This window comes from Pleurodeles waltl, chromosome 10 (assembly GCF_031143425.1).
Source record: "Pleurodeles waltl isolate 20211129_DDA chromosome 10, aPleWal1.hap1.20221129, whole genome shotgun sequence".
NCBI lineage: Eukaryota > Metazoa > Chordata > Amphibia > Caudata > Salamandridae > Pleurodeles > Pleurodeles waltl.
In genome coordinates, this window is record NC_090449.1 from 1,024,084,046 (window position 1) to 1,024,108,314 (window position 24,269).

General features: G+C 45.0%; 1 protein-coding gene across 2 annotated transcripts in view; it reads right to left on the reverse strand.

Moving 5' to 3' along the window:
* Positions 1-9,424: 9,424 nt before the first annotated feature.
* The window catches only part of ANO10 (anoctamin 10), a 515,470-nt gene continuing 500,625 nt past the window's right edge, over positions 9,425-24,269 (reverse strand). For both annotated transcript variants that reach the window (XM_069211970.1, XM_069211969.1), the window contains exon 13: positions 9,425-11,130. In XM_069211970.1, the coding sequence (XP_069068071.1) occupies positions 11,101-11,130 (30 nt within the window). In that variant the 3' untranslated portion in view covers positions 9,425-11,100. The remainder of the gene's footprint in view (positions 11,131-24,269) is intronic.

The window sequence follows — 24,269 nt, forward strand, 5'->3', positions numbered from 1 at the left end:
AGGAAGTTGGGCAGAGCAGAGGCTGAGGGTCCACGCAGGAGGCTTGGGAGAGCAGGGCTGAGAGCTCCAGCAGAAATCGGGCCAGACCAGAGGCTCAGTCCCAGGCAGGAGGTTGGGCAGAGCAGGGACTGAGTCCCGGGCAGGAGACTTGCATAGCAGCAGTTTTGAGTTCCAGGCGGGATGGTGGGAAGGAAAGCAGCTGAGAGTCCCAGGCAGGAGGGTGGACAGAGCAGGGGCTGAGAGTCCCGGCCAGAAGAGTGGGTAGAGCAATGGTTGAGGGTCCCGGCCAGGAGAGTGGACAGGGCAGTGGCTGACAGTGCCAGGCAGGAGGGTTGGCAGGAGGCCGGGCAGAGCAGAGGCTGAGAGTTCTGGCCAGGAGGGTGGGCAGAGCAGCGACTAGCAGTGCCGGGCAAGAGGCCGGGTAGAGAAGGAGCTGGGAGTCCTGGACAGGAGGTTGGGGACAGCAGCGACTGAGCGTGGCAGGCAGGAGGCTGGGCAAAGCAGCGGCTGGCAGTGGCAGGCAGAAGGGTGGGCAGAGCAGTGGCTGAGAGTGTCAGGCAGGAGGCTGGGCAGAGCAGGAGCTCAGAGTCCTGGGCAGGAGGTTGGGCAGAAGAGAGGCTGGGAGTCCTGGCCAGGAGGTTGGGCAGAAGAGAGGCTGGGAGTCCTGTCCAGGAGGGTGGGCAGAGCAGGGGATGAAAGTCCTGGCTAGGAGGGTGGGCAGAGCAGCAGTTGAGAGCCCTAACAGAAAACTGGGCAGAGCAGAGACTGAGTTCTGGGCAGGAGGCTGGGCAGAGCAGTGGCTGAGAGCCCTAGCAGAAATCTGGGCAGGGCAGAGGCTGAATCCCCGACAGGAGGTTGGGAAGAGCAGCGGCTGAGAGCCCCAGCAAAAATCTGGGCAGAGACTGAGTTCCGGGCAGGAGGCTGGGCAGAGCAGCGGCTGAGAGCTCGTGCAGAAATCTGAACAGAGCAGAGGTTGAGTCCCGGGCAAAAGTCTGAGCAGAGCAGCAGCTGAAAGCCCTAGCAGAAAACTGGGCAGAGCAGGGGCTAAGTCGAGGACAGGAGGCTGGGCAGAGCAGCGACTGAGAGCCCCAACAGTAAACTGGGCAGAGCAGGGGCTGAGTCCTGGAAAGGAGGCTGGGCACAGCAGAGACTGAGAGCCCCGACAGAAAACTTGGCAGAGCAGGGGCAGAGTCCCGGGCAGGAGCCTGGGAAGAGCAGCGACTGACAGCCTCAGCAGAAATCTGGGCAGAGCAGAGGCTAAGTGCCAGGCGGAAGCTGGGCAGAGCATCGGCTGAGAGCCCCAGCAGAAATCTGAGTACAGCAGAGGCCGAGTGCCAGGCAGGAAGCTGGGCAGACCAGCGGCTGAGACTCCTAGCAGAAATCTGGGCAGAGCAAAGGCTGAGTCCCTGATAGGAGGCTGGGCAGAGCAGTAACTGACAGCCCCAGCAGAAATGTGGGCAAAGCAGAGGCTGAGTCCTGAGCAGGAAGCTGGTCGGAGCAGCAGCTGCAAGCCCCAGCAGAAAACTGGGCAGAGCAGAGGCTGAATCGTGGCAGGAGGCTGGGCAGAGCAGCAGCTTAGAGTTCCAGGTAGGAGGGTAGACAGAACAGTGGCTGAGGTTCCCGACCAGGAATTTGGGCAGAGCAAGGGCTGAGGGTCCACGCGGGAGGCTGGGCAGAGCAGGGCCTGAGAGCTCCAGCAGAAACCTGGCCAGACCAGAGGCTCAGTCCCAGGCAGGAGGCTGGGCAGAGCAGGGACTGAGTCCCGGGCAGGAGACTGGGCATAGCAGCACTTTTGAGTTCTTGAAGGGAATGGTGGGCAGAAAAGCAGCTGAGAGTCCCAGGCAGGAGGATGAACAGAGCAGGGGCTGAGAGTCCCGGCAGAAGGCTGGGCAGAGCAGTGGTGAGAGTCCTGTGCAGGAGGTTGGGCAGAGCAGGGTTCGGAGAGTCCCGCCAGGAGGCTGGGCAGAGCATCAGCTGAAAGTACTTGTGAGGAGGGTGGGCAAAGCAGATGAGTCCCGGGCAGTAGATTGGGCAGAGCAGCGGTTGAGTGTCCCAGCAAGAGCGTGGGAAGAGCAGCAGATGAGTCCCAGCCAGGAGGCTGGGCAGAGCAGCGGCTGAGAGTGCCAGGCAGGAGGATGGGCAGAGCAGCGGCTGAGAGTGCCAGGCAGGAGGATGGGCAGAGCAGGGGCTGAGAGTCCTGGGCAGGAAGTTGGGCAGAGAAGAGGCTGGGAGTCCAGGCCAGGAGGGTGGGCAGAGCAGCGGCTGAGAGTGCCAGGCAGGAGGGTGGGCAGAGCAGCGGCTGAGAGTGCCAGGCAGGAGGGTGGGCAGAGCAGCGGCTGAGAGTGCCAGGCAGGAGGGTGGGCAGAGCAGCGGCTGAGAGTGCCAGGCAGGAGGATGGGCAGAGCAGGGGCTAAGAGTCCTGGGTAGGAAGTTGGGCAGAGGAGAGGCTGGGAGTCCAGGCCAGGAGGGTGGGCAGAGCAGCGGCTGAGAGTGGCAGGCAGGAGGATGGGCAGAGCAGGGGCTGAGAGTCATGGGCAGGAAGTTGGGCAGAGGAGATGCTGGGACTCCTGGCCAGGAGGGTGGGCAGAGCAGCGGCTGAGAGTCCTGGGCAGGAAGTTTGGCAGAGAAGAGGCTTGGAGTCCAGGCCAGGAGGGTGGGCAGAGCAGCGGCTGAGAGTGCCAGGCAGGAGGCCGGGCAGACCATTAAGTCGGAATGTGACGGAGGCTGTGCAGATTTTTCCACTGTTTATTTGGTGTTCCTCTGTTCCTTCCGACAAGGAAACCAGCACATCCTAACCCCGGGACAGCGGCACTCTGTTCAGTGTTAGTAACTCAGAACAGAAAAGGACTCATTAATAAACCTGCTGAAAGAGCAAGTTAAAAATAGCCATGTCCCCTAGAAGTAGAACCTGTACTTTAATGGAAAGTTAAACCTCTGTGAGAGAGATGAGCAGGCGAAGACTAAACTGGGGGCACGCGGGGACCGCAATTACTTAAAATCAGATTTTTTTCCCTAGCAGCACCAGTGCTTAATTTGAGCCGGTGGTTTCTGGGTATTTCGGGGGAGCTGGCACTTATTTTTCTGCATCCGGCATGTACTGCGAGCCAAAGCCACATGACAAAGATGGAGGCAGAGAAAGACTGAAAATCGCATAAAGGCAGAAAGCAGAAAGAGTGAGCTAAAGGGGCAGGGAATGGCTGTAAATGTATTACAGAGGCCTGAGATGGCTCCAGGATTACGCTACCTCAGTGTTCTGTGCTCGCACATTTAATTGCAGCAGCCTCGTTTTTCAAAGGAGAGCTTTGGGCACAGGCACGTTTTTCTCTACAAATTAAGCACTGGGCAGCGCCAGTTTTGAGAAGAACAGCTGGGATGCTGTGCAAGCCGCAGATTTCTGGAAGGTAGAGGGGATGGGTGAGATGCACTGGAAAATGTCATGAATTTGCAATTACATCAATCCAAAGGGCTTTTCCGTATATGCAAAAGTACACCATGTTCATTTTCGAGCGGAAAAATCTTATGCAAGTATGAAACTGCACTAACAAACTTTTTTCTTCGGCAGGAAATTATTTTTCCCCGAGGAGAAATTCCTACCTCTGTACACCCACTATTTTTGGGGACGCTCGTCTCCCCTTCTGACCCTGTGAATATGGTTACTTCTGCAATAGACAGAAGTAAAGTGCGTAACATAACGGGGAAGTGACACGAACCAGTACTTCGTGCCACGGGGAAAGATTTACTGAGCGAAACGTATGTCTCGGCAAGTCTCGTGAAGACGATAGAACAAAAGCGCCTGTAAATGTGTAAATTAAATTTACATATGCATGTGGCAAGCATAGTCCTTGTTTCCATCCTCCACAGCTTTTCACGGACTCTTCCTCGCGATCCAGTACTGTAATCCAATGAACAAATTAGAAACAGTTTAATTTGCAAAGTTGCTAACAAATAATCAGGCCAAAACGGCGAATTTCCTGTCTGTACCGGCGACCCATTGGCAGGGCGGCTGGAATTATGTGGCAGGAGAGGGAAACATTATACAGCAGAGTTTAGTAAATTATGTGGCAGAAAAGGCAAATTATGCGGCATAATGTGGCACATTTTGTAATAGTATTACTTCATTATTTTATCATTTTCAAACTCAGTAACACTGTCTGGGCTTTGGTTGCACCTCATAAGTACAATTTTAATTACCCAAATATAGAAACAAGCACCAAAAAGGTGACCAGCCCAGCTTTGCAAAGGGCCTCTCTCTGTGCAGCAACAGTTTCTGCATCTGTAGTACATTTTGAACCGTTTGAGCTAGAAACAATTTATTCTGTTAAAATCTACAGATTATGCGGGAGATAATGGATTATGTGGCAAATCTGTAACTATGCGCAAATCGCCGCGCAATCACATAATTCCAGAGGTCCTGTCCATAGCTGATGGAGATGCTGCTGACAAAAGTTCTCGAGGTCGGAGCTCCTACCTGGAGGAGTTAACTCCATTAAATCCACCTCCGATTGTCGTTGAAAGATACATTTGGGGTCCTTAACGTGCTGGGGAAAAACCCAGCATGCCAGTAAGGCCAGATATGTCTCAGCTGTAATACACCCTACCTGCCTGGCCTTAAGTTGGCAGGACATTTCCACTACCTAAATTAGGTGGTAAGAATTACACATGCGCTAATATGCCCTGATGGAAGTTCCAGCAGAAAGGTGGCTCTTCTCGTGGCAAATACAGCCCTCTCTGTGAAGATACCTGCCCTCCCCTGGCAAAACACTCAGGCCCATATTTATGGGTTCCGGGGCACAGGGCAAGTCACCCTGCTGCACTGCCCTGCGTCACAGGGAAACGGCAGGAATGCACTGTATTTAAGGCATACAGCGCTTTCCTGCATCTTCCCCCTGCGCCGGAGCACCATAAGCTGCCTGCAGGATTGTTTTTGTGCAGGTAAGGACACCTTCCTCCACAAAAACAATTCTGAGATGCTTTTTCCTCTTCTATGTGTGCTGCACAATGCAGTACAAATAGAAAGAGGAAAAAACAAGGAAAAATAAACATATTTCTTCTCTTTACGCCTTTCCTGGATGGGCGTCAAATGGTGGTGCATTCCCAGGTTAACAAGTTCTTGTAAATCTGGGAACGTGTCAAAATCCATGGGAGTTGCGTGGGAGCACCCACCGCAACACTCATGGAACGCCTACCCAGGGCAGAGCAAGACGACATAGCAATCTGTGGTGCGTGGCCTTGCTCCAGATTTTTGAAGCCATTCAAAGCCACACAAAGTGGCTTTACGTGGCTTCAAATATATGACTTAGTGGTTTGCGCCACGCATGTACCACGTTGTGTGGTGGAAGCTGGCAGCAACCTACTTATTAATATGCCACTCAATGGGCAGGTGTTTACTGCCTCCTTAGCGAAGTAGAATATCCACAACTGTGGTTCACCACACACCCCCATCCTTTGGAGTGCATTTAATACCATGCACACAGGACACTGATGTTCTCATTTGGCACTGCATTCACAACATGGCAGGTGCTTTCATACCGCCCTCTCACCCCAGGCTAGACCAGCTTTTTCAGATTTTCACAAAATTAGGGTCTTTGAGGGATCTCATCTGCATAATAGGAAGCCTCACTTTGGACCTCACCGAGCATGTATTTTTGGCTCAAAACTTGCATGTCTGTCTAACGGATACCAATTTAGCCTTACTGCATCCTGGTGATGTATTTCATGACAATAAAAAACAAAATAACATTTGATTGGCATCCATCCATCATCACCACTGTTATCTACAGGCATAGCCATTAACAGATCACAACAAATACATGTAATCAATCAGTAATGAATTTTTTAAAAATGAGGAGGTTGAAAGCATGTTCCAGACACTGATTATAGGTCAAAGGCCTTCACCTCGCCGCCTCCCTCAGAAGGCCATTCTTGCATATATTGTTCTTTGAAGTTACTCAATGAGGATCCTACCCTTGATCAACAGTACTCTCAATTATCAGTTCAGATCCAAGGTAGATAGTTCCACACATATCAGCAGGTGTCCTCCTTGTTCAGGAATGAGTAGCACCTCAAGGGACCACGTATGTCTCTACGGTAGGCCGCTGACACCGTGTAATGCTTGCAAATGTTACTGCCATGGTGTTGTACAAAGGCCCTAACATTTTGTGTTGAGGTGGCCTCACTTTTTTTACTTAGTCACTAAAAATCTGGTCTACGTGGCTTTACCTGGCCTCATCACAGGAAAAGTAATGCAGTGCAGAGCACTGTCTCATGTTACCTGGAGTCTGGGAGGCGTTCCATGGGTGGAGCATGGGTGTTCCGTGTATCCGGCCATAGATTTCGACGCAAACCTAGGTTTACTAAAGTCTGTAAACCTGGGTTGGAGCAAAAATGGAGTGCCTACCCGAAGCTGGCCTAACGAGGAGAGATATCTTTATTTCTCTGTTACTTCCTCTTTGTATGTGTGCAACACATAGGCGTAGGCCTCTAAGAATAGTCATTGTGCAGGAAGGCATCCTTTACAGCACAAAACCTATTCTGACCACAACATAGGCACCCTTGCATCGTGGAGCCAAGGTACCTGCTTTGGATCTAGGCTGCCACAAGTGCACCAGCACATGCAGAGAGCAGGAGTGTGCCATTCTTTGGGTGGCAGAAAGTAGGTTTTTTCAACATCACTGCCTTGCTCAAGTCTGCTGGTGGTGTGTGTCCTTCCTCTACCTTACCTAAGGGCAGGGTTTTGTTTGTTTCACCCCAAGTGAGGATGAGGGAACCCTCTTCTTGCAGTCTCTCTTCCTTGGAGGAGCAGAGGGGTAAATGTTTTAACCACTCCTCCTTACCCAAAGGCAGAGGAGATGTGTGCTAAAGGGCCACGACACAGACCTTTCCTGCACCCGCGTTGCCCAAAGGTGGTGGTGGTTTGCGTTATCTACCCCCTGCCTTGCCCAAGGGCAGGAGTGGTTTGTGTAAGACATCTTGCCACCCCATTCCCTAGTTGGCAAGGAGGTTCTTTCTCAATATCGACTACAACTTCCTTGGGCTGAGGCTAGGGGAGGTGGTATATATACATATTTTTTATACACTCTCGATGTTCACTTTAAGTCAGATTTAAAAAAAAAGTGACTGTGTGATTCAGATGTTTATAGCAAAATTGCCATTTTATTATGAAAACATACCAGTTTGAACAAATTAGCAATTTTGTTGAAAATGAATACGCACAAGCAGGAGGTTTCTGTAGCATTATTGAATGGCTGTGGAGTGGGAGGGGAAATGAACCACCATGAAACCCATTTCCTTGCCCCAGGACAGAGGAGCTCTTTTTCCACACAACCGCGCTGCCCAAGGGAAAGGAGGCTGGGCTATGGTGCTTCTTGACACATGCACCAACCGTGCTTGGCCAAGGGTAAGGGGAACATTTTTTTTATTCATTCATGTTTGCGAACAGCAGTAGACATAAAAAAAATACTGCAGGCATCAGAGGGTGCCTTTTATTCATTACTTTGCCCAGTGGTGGTGGGGTATATTGGGTGTTTAAAAGTCTACCTTGGTCAAGGACAGAGGGATATATTTTTCACCACCCCTCTTTTGCCGAAGACTATGGGTGGAGTCTGTCTCCCTCGCTAGCCTGAGGGCAAAGGGGATTTATTAGTAATATGTGTGTGATCTTACATTATTTGTGAGACAATTCCAGAATGATAGTTTTCAACCTCCTTCAAATACCCCAGGTCATGGCACAGCTCAGGCCCCTCTGTGGGTGCCTACTCTCTAAAAGGTCTCTTCTGAACGTCCCATGGCGATGCGCTTTACTCTGCATTCTCTGATGGAGTCCTATTATCTCATATTTTTTCCCTACAACTTTTCCCCTCAGGATCTGTGTTCTGTTTCCATCAATTGAACTTAAGATTTGTTTTTAACTTATTCAAAATTAAATGTAGCCAACAAAACTCCCCAAAATAAATAAGCCTTACTATGTATGATTTATTCACAATACTAAAAACCCATGGGTATATTTATGAGAGTCTTGTGCTACCGTTGCGTCATTTTTTGTGGCCCCAAGGCGGAGCAAACCTTGAAATCAGAGCTATGAAGCCATGCATGGAAAGGCCTCATAGGCATAGAGTAAGGCGAGGCAGCACGGATCACTGCATTGCCTTACTCTGAAGTAGGGAGGCATTTCATGGGTGTTGCAGTGGGTTTTCCTACGTAACATCCTTGATTTTTGACGCTGCCCTAGATTTACAAAATCACGGAAACCTGGGGAGGCGCTGTGGTGGGTTTTCCCACGCAACACCCATGGTTTTTGATGTTGCCTCAGATTTACAAAATCATGGAACCCTGGGGAAGTGCTAAAACCTTACCCCTCCCGAGGTGAGGCGTAACAAGGAAAAATACTTTTCTTTTTCTACGGAGCTCTATCCTTCTTGTGCTTAGTGAGGAGAAGCCTAAATAAAATAAACCCTAAATGTCCAATTATACTCGGAATGAAAAAGGAATGCACCAACTCAAAATATATACACACACCATCTCTCTTCCTCTCACTTGTAGTTGGATCTAATTATAGACTTACATTTTGGAAAATAAAGTTTCATATTTCTGTTCTGCTGAACTCATGTTCTTCAGACCAACACCAAAAAGCAGACTGGTTGGCAATCCAGTTTGCACAGAGTCCATGTGTGCGCTAGATCGGCTTCAAACCGCTGTACATTGCAGAGCTTGCATCAAGTCAGGTCCCCCTCGAGGCGGGTCACATTACTTTATTTAATCACATTGCGAATGGAAGAAACATTTCAATATCACAACATTTTCCTTCAACCAGTAGTTGTTCCAGAAGTATGTTATATGGAATCTATAATGAGACCAACGTTAACCATAAATAGAACATGAAACTGGAAAAACCATTAGGAAAGCATGCAGCTCCCTGGACCAAAATTCAATGCAGCTGATAGGACTCAGGCCGATAACTTACCACATGTGACACCATTTGGTTCAAGCCACATTGTGGCATCAACATCATTTTCATTATTTTCCAAGCTTAAACTAAAGAAAATGACAGTAAGGTCATACTGGTTGGCTACTATGCTCTCCTCTGAGGGTTAGATACAGCTGAAGGTCGGAATGGTCACATGCCTTTCTCCGAGGGATGCTCGTACACACTTTAAGACAGCTTGCAACCCTCAAACATCCTCAGCAAAGTTTTTTGATCGCTGCTCAAAGAATATTTCAGAAAAGTCACCTGATGCATAATGTTATTACATCTGTGGCCCAAGCCGATGACTGATTCGCTAAGGTCCAAGAGGCCTTACAAGTTACTTTCACCTGTTAAACCTTTCATTTTTAAGTAGCTGAAATAATAAGGACTATTTTACACAGAAGAGAGATCATGCCAATACCAGACTTTGCAGTACACACAAAAAGTTCGGAACGAAAGACCTGTGTTTAGCGATTTTATTATAACCCAGCACTGATTATTTAAGTTGCCAGAACGTCACGTACATATAATGCATTGACAGCCCAAAGAAATAACTGGAAAAATCACACACTCTGCAAAGGGACAGCTCATTTTCAAGAACAGCAATGAGCAGCAATTTCATTCTTATGCTAATTCGTAGACTTCATTTTCAAGTAATCCTTCTGCTGGAAAACAATTAATATGTGTATGTTGTTACAACACTTACGTGATACTTATAGATTTAGCTTAAAAATAAATACTACCGAGTATTTTTAAGCAGGTCGCAGATAACTGTCAATTAACACTTACCACTGTAGCAATTCATCCTTTTATGTGAAAAGATTAGATTGGTGTTATTCATCCATTCCCCCAGGTTATTCCATTATGGAAAATACTGTTCAAGAGATAATTTTCTAGATTATCATTTCTACTCTAGTCTCAGTCGCCATTTTGTTTCACATGCTTTTGTAAAGGTAATGCACACTTACATTCTGCAATCAGATTCCTTGGGACACGGGCGTTTCCATGTAGTCGCAAACAAGGAGCGGAACAGGACCACAAGACTAACACATCTTGGAAACAGTGATGGACTGACCATGAACCGGTTCGATAAGGTGGCATGGTACCAACATGGGAGTCAAGATAGTGCAGACTATACGATGGAAGCCAGAGGGATGTGTCTCTATGGACCTGATCTTTGATCCTCTCAATTTCCTTGGGTTCTTTGATCCTTAAGTTAAACACTGCTAAATATGATTGAATCTGAAAGCATACTTATTTAATTTAGCTTAATAATGAACTGTGGCCACCAATAAGTCAATAAAGCACAAACAGATATGGAAACTGTTTGGGTCACTTTTAACCTGATCCTTGTTTCATCTTACAGGTGAAGGTCCTGTGAGGCCTACGACATGAGATGTAGCCATTTATGCCTCTGAATTACACCTCTTTGGGGTGATAAGGCAGAACTAAGGGGGAAGCAGTGTTTTTTGAGTTGACCAAGTCCTTATTCACCAGGAGGAAGCAATAAGATCTTCTACATATTTCATGTGACTGATGGAGTAAACATTATGACACAATTACATCTTCAGAAGAGATGAGGCTCATTCATTGGTAAATGCTGTGCGCAGTTGGAACACATCAGATACAAATCCTCAAGAGGAGAGCAAGACAGAAAGGAGTGGGTAACGTGGTGGTGTTGTGTAGGCGTGTTACATGTAATGTGAAATGTGTGTGCAGCCATGGTTCATGTGGGATCACAAGGCATCACAACCCCCGATTTTTAGAAAGCAGTCTGAATAAATAAAAAATAATACATGGTTGCGGTGATGGTGGCTTGCACAAGTGTGCTAGGCAAAGCCTGCATGCCATCAACATCCAGAAAATATTAACTTTGCTGAACTGAAGTGGTCTTAAAGATTCGCTACCACGGTTTGCTATTTAAGTGCACATGTGGTCATGACGCGGACAAAGGGGAGGAGGGACGGTGCATAGAAATCGTAGTCCTTTTCGCTCTGATGCAGTGTTTCATAGTGTTAATTATCTACACATGGATAACACTGTGTTCTCAGCATCACAATGAGCCCTTGCGGGGTTCGAATCTTGTAAACTTCAGTAAAGGAACGTAGCGTTTCATTGGAGTCCTGGGGCATTTCTTGTTAATTCGGCGACTCAGCGAGCTTCAGGTGCTGGAAAGAGAAGGAGAAACCTTAAGCAAACATGCTGCAAAATGTAAATTAGTGAGACAGAATCAACATATGACATTTTGCAAACCAAAGGAATTAGCATTTTCTAAAAAACATACTCAAAAAGCAATCAAAATAAAAGTACGGTATAGTTTCATTGGTGGGATGATATTTACACTAAAAACATTCATATACTTACAACTGCAGTAATAAAATGCAGTTTACTCTCCACGTAAACATGACAATAAATTTGCCTTTATCCACCAAAATTCACCACATGTGACCATCAGACGTCAATCAATAGAGTTCCATCAATGTGGAAACGAGAGAACAGACCAGACCTTCACTTTCACCTCTGAGTCTAGTACCCTGACACATCTATCACCACATCTTAACGGGGTGAGGGTGACCACCTCCACTAGAAATCTATTCCCAAATCCTAGCAACGTGAAGACACCGGCACACCACATTCAACAGAACAAAGTTCCCAAAACAAATTGTGGCCATGAAGAGATGGCCCGAATGCGGATCCATCAGAGCCCCCCCGCCTTCTAAAAATAAGCACCGTGCTGTCTCGCCAAATGTTGGTAGGTTGGTGAATTTCAAAACTTCTCCTCTCTCCCCACAAATGATTCTTGACAATGGTACTAGCGGTTTCTCCTCTGCTCAGACCTGGGTGTCTTCTCGCTCTCTCCGTGCTAACCCTGCTAAGACCGCCTTATAGTTTTTCCTTGAGTCTACCATTCGCAGCTGTTATTTGCCATTCTTGCGAACATCTCTATCCGCAAACCTTATTTTTTATACCCTCAATTTCTTACTGTTCTTTTGTCGCTTAAGTTGCTCATGCCTGGCAGTTTTCACCTCTACAACACTCACAAAATGTCTCAATTCCTGCCATTCCATTCTACTAAAATTCTCATCTTGTCTCAAATACTGCTCTTCGGACTGTATTGAACTCCATCTCCTCTCTGCGGTCAATTTTTACCTCTTCTCTCTGTGTTTTATTTCATCCAGATGCAACCCTCCATATTTCTATGATAATTAGAAATTAATTTTTACACAGCGCCTTAAACCACACCTGATGTTTCCCTTCTTTTCTCTGGCTCCCTTTTCACTTTCTTTGTAGTATCTTTAAATTTACTATGGGATCCTACTCTCCCTTATCCGGTTTCTCTTGCCTCTTTCTACTCCCCAGGACAGTTCTTCTTTCCACCTCCAGGCTCCTGCTTGTTCCCTCACTCTGTCCAGGCTTTTAGTCTCCCTCCCACTGGTTGATAAGCAGTGGTACTCTTTTCCACTTTCTCTCCACTTTATATTATAGCACATCCTCTCGCCTGCTCCATATTATTATCTATTCTGGATTTTCTCTCATTTATATTTTGTTTTTTTAAAGTCTCTTATTACATCTAGTTCATTGCTTCGGCAAAAAAATGACACATACATGAGTTTACATTAAAAAAATTGCTTGAAGTATTTTGAAATGTTAAAGTTTATTGCTTAAGCAATCAAGCTGTTTAGTTATGAGAAACTCAATGAAATGCCATGCACATTTTCCATATACCTGATAAAAAATAAATGCAATTACCCATTAACAGCAAAAACAATATGGAAGCATAGCCAGAGGTGGAGGGTATGCCACCATCACTTTTTCTTTATTCCCTGTTTGTACTCTGCAGACCATGTTGACGGTTCTATACACCAGCCCTAGAAAAGACACTTACGCATGCCAGCTGCAGCGTGTGACCCGCGCATGGGACGTGGAGACATTAGAAGGAGCTGATGTTCTGTTACTAGCAGGGCGAAAGAATTCCCTAGAACATCCTGAACAAGAAGTGAGGTTTAGTGCAGCCCTGGCATGTACATGAGAATGTACCAAAGCTAAGGTTTCCAAACAGGCACACCAAAAGATCTTGACTAACACCAGACCTAAAAAAAAATAGTGCAACACAGGAGCGCCTGCTTTCCACATGGTCAGGCGGGAAGATAAGTCATTGTGCTGTGACACCAGAAGACCATAGGGGGTATTACAATTTTGGAGGAGGTGTTAATCCGTCCCAAAAGTGACGGTAAAGTGACAGATATACCACCAGCCGTATTACGAGTCCATTATATCCTATGGAACTCGTAATACGGCTGGTGGTATATCCGTCACATTTGGGACGGATTAACACCTCCTCCAAAGTTGTAATAACCCCCCATGTCTTTTACCAAGCCCTGCATTATCTCATAAAAGGAAAAACTGCAAAGGCTGCAGAAATTGGGCTATTAATGTGGGAGGGAGCATCCCAGCTAATTCTATAAACCCATTCTGGTTAGGTCAAACTAGTTCTGAGAGAACACACACATTCATGTGCCTTTCTTCAGGGAAAAGAAGCTGAAAAAATAGTCACATCAGTCAAGGAGACTCATTCAAGACAACCTCTTAATACATGGCAAATGTCACCCAACAGTATCTCTAAGACCCCCACCTTAAACCCCCAAAAATCTTGAAGACAGAATCGCCGTTCTTAATCCAAAAAGAAGAATAACATTAATTAACCAGGAAGATGTTTAGATGCCACCACATGTCTGACACCAACTAGAACTTAAGCCCGTTGAGTAATTCAACCACTGAAGCCATGTGACCCAAAGAGGTTTATGTCCCAATCACTGACACTCGAAACGCGCAACGGAACTCATGACATTTAGAATGTGCGCTAGTACAAAAATGGTGAACCACATGCACAACCCCTCCCATTAATACTTCTCGCCAGTTAACTTAACAGTGTGTCAAGTTGTGCTGAAGATACTCCAAAATAATTAAAAAAACAAAAAAAAGTGTACACGATCCACTGAAAAATCCACTTAAAACTAAAACAAGCACTACCCTTAAAATGCAACAAGCGCTCACCTGAATACCATTTACAAAGAGTGTCATACTGAATCTGCTTCTACTAGCTAGACACTGGTACTGTGGCTTTTCTCAAAATTAAGTCATTATGATGCAGCTTCAATATGCGCCATTTCCGTTAGACACGAAACAGTTACCCAACCCCTTGTGACCCTGGGGAGCAGCATACTGAAACGGGTACCAAATAAAAAAATGTTTAAGAAAACTAAAAGAATCAGTGAGATGACAGAGTCAAAAATAATACAATAAGCTCGTGAATCAATAATGATTAAAGGACAAATCGTCGTTCACTAATGGAGAAAAGAAAGTGTGTGGGTCCTAACATCCTCAGGTTTCACCTAGTGAGAATGGATTCCAGGCAGAAACTGTGAAATAAAAACAAACTGAAACTCACTAATAAACTCATGAATCAACAATACTAGAGTATATACAATATATCTGATTGTACAACAAGAATATTTATCACATAAGGTTTAAAGAATAATTCAACCATGGCTAAAAATACAATACATCTGGATACCCAAAAAAGATATCTCCTATGTGTATCCTCCCAACACAAAAACATTCATCTGTCCATATCATAGATGTTAAAAGCGGTTCCCCTGGCCACAACAAACTGAATAATAAAAACATGTAATTTCAAGTATATCATTCAGACCAAATAGTCGCAGTGTGTTCAACCTCTTTATCCAAAATATTTCCTTCTGCAGACAGTTTTTCTTATTATCAATCCCCTTGTGCGTTTCCACCACTTCAGCAATCTGAAACCTCAATTGGCTAATGTTATGTTTCAACTCCTTCCAATGCATGGCAAAGCTTAAAGATTTCAATTTCAGGTGAATGTTGCTTATATGCACAGTTATTCTCAATGTAGTCTTCCAAGAGTTTTTTTTTTACCTATGTACAATAGGCCACAAGGACATTTTAAAGAAGAAATACAATTTCTTGTTTCTCAAGTAGAAGTATGTGTCAGAGTCATCCTTTGCCAACTATAGGGTTGCGTAAAATGGTCCCAGAAATAATATTGTTGCAATGGGTACAATTACCACATCTTACTGTCCTTTTCCAGCTTTGTTGTGTGGCCTCATGCTATGGGTTTTAAATATCTCTTTTACATTCCTCAACCATTGGCAGGCAAACAAAGGCTTTTTCAAACAAAGTTCTCCAAAATCTGTCACACTGTAGAATTTCACACCTCTTAAAATTATGTTCTTGATTTGTTTACAACTGGTTAAGAGCTTTGAAACAAATATGACCCTTGTTTGTAATGGTTTCGGATGTTGTGCTAACAGAGACTCTCTGCTTTTTATTTGTAATCTAGTTATGGAATCTTGTATCACTGTTTTGAGGTATTCTTGTTTGACAAAAAGCTCAGCTTACACATCTAGAGACTGTGCAAATGAGCTTTGTTCAAATGTTATTCGTCTAATCCTCATGAACTGAGAATATGGAAGATGTCTTTTCAGTGCTTTTGGATGAACACTGGGATACAGCAGACTGGTGTTCCTGTCTGTACTTTTACAGAACACTCTGGTTTGGAATGACCCCCCTCTATTTATATATTTCAACATCTGGAAAAGTGATCCTGTTGTTTTCAACATCGAAGGTCAAATTTTATGTTCACAGTGATTGCATTAAACTCAAATCATTGATGAAGGATTCAGGGTTTCATTATGAGGTTGGCGGACTGAAAACCCTGTCTGCCAAACTCCCAACAGGGTAGCCGCAGCCTACACGGCAGCCTCCCCGCCAGAGTCATTAGGTGTTTCCCTAAGTTTCCGTCCACTGGCCTGGCGAGAAACAGGCTACAGCATTGTCTCCGGCTCATAATCGAGCTGGTGTCAATGCTGTGGCCCGCAGAGTGTACCAGCACCCTCGCCATGTTCACTGTCTGCAAAGCAGACAGTGAACATCGCAGTGGTGCTCGGCAGGGGGGGCCCTGCACTGCCAATGCCAAATGCATGGCCAGTGCCGGGCCCCCCCTCTAGCCCCCTGCACCTGTTCTCCGCCAGCCTTTTCATAGTGGTGCTACCCCCATGAAAAGGCTGGCAGTGAACAAGGTCGTAATTAAAATCTCTGCCAACGCCAGACCGCCGGGATCCAAGATCCTAGTGGAGCTGGCAGTTCCCTGGTGGTCGAACCGCAAGGGTTGTTATGTGGCGGTTCGACCGCCACGGCGAGTGTGGTGGTCATAAGACCTCCACACTCATAATAAGGCCCTCAGTCTTTACATCTGGATGCTTTTGAGACGGGTTACCCCCGGGAGAATGTGCAGTGAGTTTGTACATCATTTGGATATACAGCATCTGTTGGAGCCTTTGAAAATGTGACATGTGGCTCTACTACAAATGGTTGCAATGGAATAGTGGAAGAAAAGTGCAATGCTTAAAGATGTCCAAGGTTTCATATCACCCTTCCCTACTCTAGGAAGCAAACTAACTCTATATACATGGTGCAATTGGTTTTCGTTTGGAATCCAATCCTGCAAAACAGAATGGTGGAGAGTTGAGGGAGCAGATACCAATGTTTTACACTTGGTGGGATGAATGAATAAATTCATAGCACAATTCAGGGGACGCATGTTAATTCATACAAACAATGGGGACAATTCACAAAGACATTTAAAAAAGTTGTAAATGTCCTTAACACTGACTGCCTCCTATGTCCTCAGAGGAATTCCTACTTAATGGCATTCACAAAACCCCCATAATCTGTACCTAAAACTTCACAAAACATCACAGATAACTATGCAAACGTCTAACCCTAACCTTCAGAGCCTGACAGCTGAAAATCTTCTGTTTTAGGATTAAAATTAAGGTGCAAATTCACATGTATTTTTTTCATTTATTCCTCTCCCTGGTCCACAGTAACTAGGTAAACTTCTTGTTTTTCACCCAAAGGCAGCCACAATCTCTGGGTGACAGACAGGGTAAATGAGGAGAACTTGCAGAATTGGGTGCATTTTTTCCAACTCAGCTGGTTATCACCTTGAAATCCTCTGGGTACTTCTACTGTCCTACCCTTTGCTAGTTACTCTCAGTCTTCAAGCGACTATGCTAGCAGTCTACCCCAAACTTAGTGATGTCGCACCTGGAAGATGCCGTTAGACCCAAAAGGCGAGTATCCCTCGCCCCGTCCACGGCGGTATGCTCTTGTGGAGTAGGGTGTTGGGGGGGAAGACAGCCCTGTCAGACAAACTTTAGTCAGGAGGGGATATAGTGGAGGCCTCCCAAAACCCCGAATTCAGCACACACACACATACTGGAATTTCAAAATTAACTAGTAATTATTATGGCTTTTCCAATTAACATGATTAAGAATAATCAGCATTAGTATCAATAACTTAACAAACAAAAAGGAAAACAAAATGAATGCAAGATATACCTTAATCATATATCATCACACATTTCTTACAAATTGGTCTGTTTCTCTGCTTTATCGGGCCATAATATAGATATTTGTATAGCTACATCTGACTACCTTGCCAGGTCAAGTAAAGCATCCCTGCGTCCCTTTATGCCACTAGGCCTCAAATCAGACTCCTGCCTCTCAGCATCCCTCCAGTAGCCAGTACACCTGCCTTGCCCCAACTGCCAGTGGTTAAATATACATTTTCAGTCCACTGAACTCTACAAAGTGAGGAAGGGGCTTACATGAATTCCCGTGTCTACTGCACCAGGTAATAAATAATGCCTCCATTGCATTTTAGGAAGCACACAGAAGCGGTTATGTTGTACCCCTTGATCCCCTGGTCCAGAAGTTAAGACCATGTCTTTCTTCCCTGAACCAGCTCCTCAGCTTCCATGATGTTTATAGCTCTACAGAGAATGGAAGAGACCCATGGCCCTGTTAATGGTAAGCATTAAAGACAGACTTGACGTTATTGCTCTAGTGGAAAATTTAGCAGCTCATGTTAGTAAAGGCCTTAATACTGCTTCATGCATCCCAAAGCATCCAATACACAAGCAGTGATCATGTTAACATACAACAAGGCCTGTATTCTATGCAATATTATCTCAATACATGAAAAGGGCGTGCAACACACATCACTGCAGTAAGCCGTAGGCAACATGTGGCGCTCTATAAAACTCAATATAAATAAGCAGTGTCCTAAACATTATCTGTTTCCTAGTTTCCTAATTTCATTCACTTGTGTCTGTTTTAGCATTGAGTTGCGATGGAAAATTCTTTTTTTTCCTGGATGAAATATTTCATCCAAAGAAGAATCCCCCGGTAGATGTTCCTCCTTAAAACTTTGCTTCATAGTAGAGGAAACTCTTACCAATAGACTCCCCCTCCAGATTTAGTATGTCCTCTCTATGTCAAAGTAGCTTAACTAATGTAAATGTAAATCCACCCCAGAGTGCCTGCTTAGTACATGAAAAGGAATCTAAAGTTTCTATGGGTAACTATTGCTGGATATGCTAATAGTAACCACTGGGAACCAAATCAGCCAGAAATTTCATTTTGAACAGTGTGGTTAAGATGGGTCTATAACAGAAATTTTCAATAACCACCAAATGAATTATTCTCCAACAAACGCTTCCCACCTGTTATTCTGCTGTATCAGGGACCGGGTTTGTCAATGCTCTGTTTTCTAATGTAACCCCAGTTCCCCTTGCAATCTTAGACCTTCCAGTGTCCAATGTTCCTCATCCACGATCTCTACTCCATGGAAACCAGAGAGGAAACCAGCAAGGAACAAATGTACCAGGAAGGTACTGTTTGTCCTGTGGCACGAAGCATTTTCTGATGTGTTTCTACTACTTCTCTTAGGAGCACACATGACTTATGGGAACATCTAAGTTTCTGCTGCAAAGAAATACAACTCTTTTGTAACGTAATAGTCCTTAACAAGCATTTGCAATGCAATAGGTCTTGCATTTACTTCAGTTGGAGCTCTTGGCGTTGTAAATGCATAACTGGACTTTTTTTTGCCACATAAATTGGTCAACCCTGCCGCATATTTTGGTCCTTTCTGCCACATAATTCCAATGGCTCTTCATATAAATAAAGGGCTAGTGGGCGTACTGGAATATTTTTCAAACGTCCCTTAAAACACAAATTGCTCCCAGATGCATCACAAAGGTTCTTGCCATAAGAAAGCTAATCCTGGGGACTCAGACATGCCGTAGACATAAAGCATGTTGTGGTGAATGTTTTGAAGGTGGCCCTATTGTCCTAGGACCACCACAGGCTGAGTTAAGAGCTAAAATGTTTTGGAAAAGGAATGCCATGCAAAGCATTATGGGGTGAGTTTCCAAGTGGTGCGAATACTGTAGTATGTTGACTGTAATGCTCAGAATAGCCCCTAGAGGACACCACAATAGAAATAGCATTACCAAGAAGCATGGTCATGCAACCGTATAGTTAGCCCCTAGAGGGCATAACCACATGAAAACAGAGTTGCAAAAAATACTGCAGTGCAATCATATATTTAGCCCCTAGAGGGTGTAGTGCCTTACACATTTTCAGGGCTAGCAGGCCTACTGCAATGATATTACAGACAAGGCCCTTAAAACACAAACTACTCTCAGCTGCAAAACAAAAGTCCCCAGCCATGAGAGAGTTTAAAAGGATACTGAAGGGTGGGATGGGTTATTATTTATTGTGGGGTACCCACTAACCTAGTGATGATGTAGACATTGTCCTAACACTACCATAGGCTGAGTTATGAGCAAAAATGTTTTGTAAAAAAAATGCCCTGCAAAGCATTAACAGGCAAGTTTCCCTGTGCTGTGAATATTGTAGTATGTTGACAATAATGTCCAGAACAGCCCTCAGAGGACATCACACAAAAAATAGCATCATGTAACTATATAGGTGAAAACAGAATGGCAAAAAGTAGTGCAGTGCAACCATATATTTAGCCCCTAGAGATTGCAGTGCATTAGATATTTTAAGAGCTAGCAGACCTCCTACAATGATATCACTAACATGACCCTTAAACCTCAAACTACTCTCAGCTGTAAAACAAAAAGTGCAGCCATGAGAGAGATTATAAAGACACTGAATGGTGCGAGGGTTATTATTTTGGGGTCCCCACTAACCTAGTGTGGGGACCCAGAATTGGCCTAGACAGAAAGCGTGTGTCGTGCTGAACATTATGGTGGTGGTCCCATTGTCCTAGGACCACCACAGACTCAGTTATGGGCAAAAATGTTTTGGAAAAAAATGCTTGCAAAGCATTATGGGGCAGGATTCTCTGAGTGCAGTGAATATTGTAGTATTGTCTCATCCACTGTGCCGGGAAAGCCACTTTGTTGATTTCTGTGTTTTTTAATTTAGGTAAAGTATTTACCAATTACAAGTGTTTTTTAAAGCCATGGAGCACGAAGGGGAGAGACTAAAACAAAACTGAAATGACTCTGATTAGGTAGCAGTGTGAACAATGTGACTAGTGCTCCAAATCCACCAAGTTGGCATGGTCCGTGCTTAAAGTGCCAGGGCTGCCAGGGAGCGCGAAGGGGAGCTACCAAAAAAAAGTAGTTTGTCCTCCTGAAAGTACATCAGCAATCATGCAATAATCCACGTAATAGGGTCAGTCTGCATGGCATAACAAAAGAGCCTCAAGGCTGTACAAATGTAAAGCATTTATCAATGACATCCAGGGATTGTTCAAAGGCAAGCCCAGGAACGAATGAAAGTGATGGGCGTGAGATGGGCGTGTTTAAAGCCAGCAGAATAGATTACAACACGTTAAAAAGCAGTGCTTGCGCGCTGCTATGCTCAACCTAAAAATTAACTCACATTTAATTAGCAATACTCTGGCACTGCTTCTAAAACATATGGCTCCTTAACCAATATATTTGGGAAATGTGGATTAAAAGCTCTATTTGGCCATATTTTTCACAGGTTTGTAGGCGAGTGTCAGGTTGGCCATTAGGACCCTGCAACAGATAGGGGTTGTGGTCAATAGATACCACTTTCTTTGGCTGGAAGGAAAAGGAAGTAAAAGGAGAAAAGAACAGTAGGATACAGGGCAGCATAGGGGTGGGCCGGACAATGGTGGCAAGGACAGGAAGTCAGGTAGTGAAAGAAAGAAGGAACACTAGAAAACAAGGCAGCCTAGGGGTGGGATCAGACAAGCTCCCTCAGAAATAGGAGAGCAGATACAATAGAGATTACCACGAATAAAGTCCACCTAAACAAAACTTTTGCATGCCCCCTTCTCTCACTCTGTGGCTTGGTGGAGGGGCCGGGGCCCTATGCATATTCGTCTGGGAGGCTACAAATGAGTGGCAAACACATGGCATCCATTTTTATCTCCATGAGCTCGAAAGAGGGGCAAGAACTGCTACATTCACAAGTGCAAAGTCTTCTGTTCAAATACAAAACTAAGGGGCATATATATGACCCTAGCAGCACCTTGCGCCACATTTGCGTCATTTTTTTGACACAAATGTGGCGTTAATGTGGCATTTCCCATGCGCCACATTTACAAAGTGGCGCAATGCAAGCATTGTGCCACTTTGTAAACCCTTGTGCACATTATACCTGCGTGAGGCATAATCTATGCAAGGGGGACGTTCCCACGTTGGGAGGCCCAGAAAAATGGCACAGTGAAATTTGCAAGATTTCACTGCGTCATTTTTAGCGCCATTATTAACGTCTGGCTAGGGCAGGCGTTAAAATGATGCTCCCATTGAAAACAATGGGCCTCCCTTTGCTTTGCTGCATTAGCGCCATAATTTATGGCGCTAATCCAGCAAAGCACCATTATTTATGGCGCTAATCCAGCACAGTGCCATAATTTATGGTGCTAATCCAGCAAAGCGCCATATATTATGACGCTAATGTGGACACGACTGCCACGGTACGTTGTACTGTAAATACGGCTCAAACATGGTGTTGCTAGAGAGACGCAATGGGGCGCTAGAAAAGTGGCGCATCATGAATGACGCACCACTTTTCCACAAATATGCCCCTAAATATGAGCCCCGCCACACAACTTTACAAAATGAAACTCAAAGGAGCTCTGTGCAGCGACAGCTTCTCGACACTTCTGGGAATAGCTGCAGCCCTGACATTTCTGGCGCTGGTGGGAACAATGCAGCCCCCCAGCCTGAGAAGTAATTTACTGAGAAATGGCATTTATTCCGACAGCGAAATTTACAGCTGCTCCAAAAAAACAGAAGAGAAGCATGGGACCAATAGTCATGGTGTGCCATGTCAAAAATGTAAACATATATTTACACACCTGCATTTGCCGGAGTGCAGTATTTAAATTACAACCTTGCAAAATTCTGCTTGCAGTGAGATTTTTTCAGTGTAAGGAAGGTTTATTCTCATGGTAGACTGCAGTCTGCAATGAGCGAAAGGGGAGGAGGGTGCCACCGATGTAACTGTAAACCAACGGTGACTACTTCCAAACAGCCTTTCCCTGCTGCAAGGCTGAGACCTGCAAATGTAAAAAAAAAAAAAAAAAAATGACTCCTTTGTGCCTGTTCTTCCACTGACCTCCCTGACTGAATTATGCTGTAAAAAAAAAAAAGGAACAATTTTTTTTTTTTTTAAAAGAGGGCCCTTAGCGAAAGCTCCGTCTTCTTTGTTTGAAAAATGAGGAGGGATGAAAAAAACGAATGACATGTATATATTTCCAGGAGCCAGTGTTTATCAATGAGCCCAGAACAGTATGCTAAGTGCACCGAGTAATTCACATTTCTTTCGGCTGTTACTGTTCATAACGCGTCGGCTTCCGCTGACATTTCAGCAGAGAAAGCCCTGTCTTGCCGTCTCCTTTCATTTTTATTTTTAGGGGCATGAATCATGTCTGAATCGATGCAATGTTATGCTGTGTCCCAGATTCGTAAAACCTACTGAGGCTTTCTATTCATAAAGCTGTTCTAATCCCACAATAAAGAAGCCGCGCGCGATATGGTGCGGCCCTGGATTATTCTGTATTTTGGCATCTTGCAGAACATCGACTGGAATGTCTCCTGACTGCCAGGGCTCCTCTCGGCAGGTCGGCTATTTTAAGACTGGATATGCTTTATGTGCTGCCAGGGTGATTTGGCCCTGGTTATAGAGGGAAATCAGTCTGCGAAAATGCGTATTTTTTTCACGAAATTAGGCAAAATGCCAGGGTAAATACCCGAAATTAAATAAACATGCACTATGCTTTATCTTGAATAAAAAGAACATACCTCGCAAAGGCCTTGGTATTTAGGCGCTCCCAGTCGACCTCCACAGCTCCTCAATTCACCAACACCTCTCTCCTATTGGCTGGCCCGACACTTGAGACCCGCCCACTCCACCTGCCTGATACAATGAGGCTGCACATTCATGGGCTCGAGGCTTTTTTCCTTCATCTTCTTAACTTCACCAGGCTCTGAATGCAGTTTGGCGCAGTATGGCGACTTAAGGTGTACGGGTACTTGTGATGTAGTCACCATGATGTAATCACTACTGAATAAAACATATCTGAAGTATTTACTGTGAGTTATTCAACTCTGGGAACGTAGCATTTCTTTGCATCCATTTCACTGCCATTTTCTCGGTGGAACTGACCCGTGGACTACAATTTTACTATAGACCATCTCATTGTATGTCATTTCATTGTATCTCATACCAGGGGCCACTGGAATTATGCGACTCCATCATCTACTGTGTAATCTACAGATTATAACAAAAAAAAAATTTCTAGCTCAAACAGTTCAAAAGCTACAGAAAATGTGATGACGTGTTGCCATGCAGTGGAAGGACCTTTGCAAAGCTGGACTGCATACCTTTCTGTTTCTTATGGCTATATTTGGATGTTAAACTGGTACTAATGAAGTGCAACCAATGCCCGGAGAGTGTCACCAAGTCTAACAAGCATTTGCAATGCAACAGGTCTCGCATTTCGTCGAGTTAGAGCTATTAGCGTTGTAAACTCCTAACCAGTCTTTTCTTGCCACATTAAATGGAGAAAAAAAAAACTGAGCGCGATCACGCTGCGTAAAGCACAAAGCGATCGCGCTGAGAAATAAAGAGAAAAAGTAGTCCAGAAACCATATGGAAAACATAGAGCCTCCTATGTTTCCAGTAGTTGGTTGGTGCGCTCGAGAAGGGCTAAACACCGGAAAAGGCATGACGTATGCATGCCTTACACTAATGAAAGCAAGCAGACATTAAAAGGCAAGCCCACAAACCAATGTAAGGTACTGACGTGACATGGGGGTGGGTAGGAGCCCAAAGGGAGATTACATCAGAGGACGGAGCACTTTGCGCTCACCCCTAAAAATGTTGAAATAATGAAGTAACACTATTT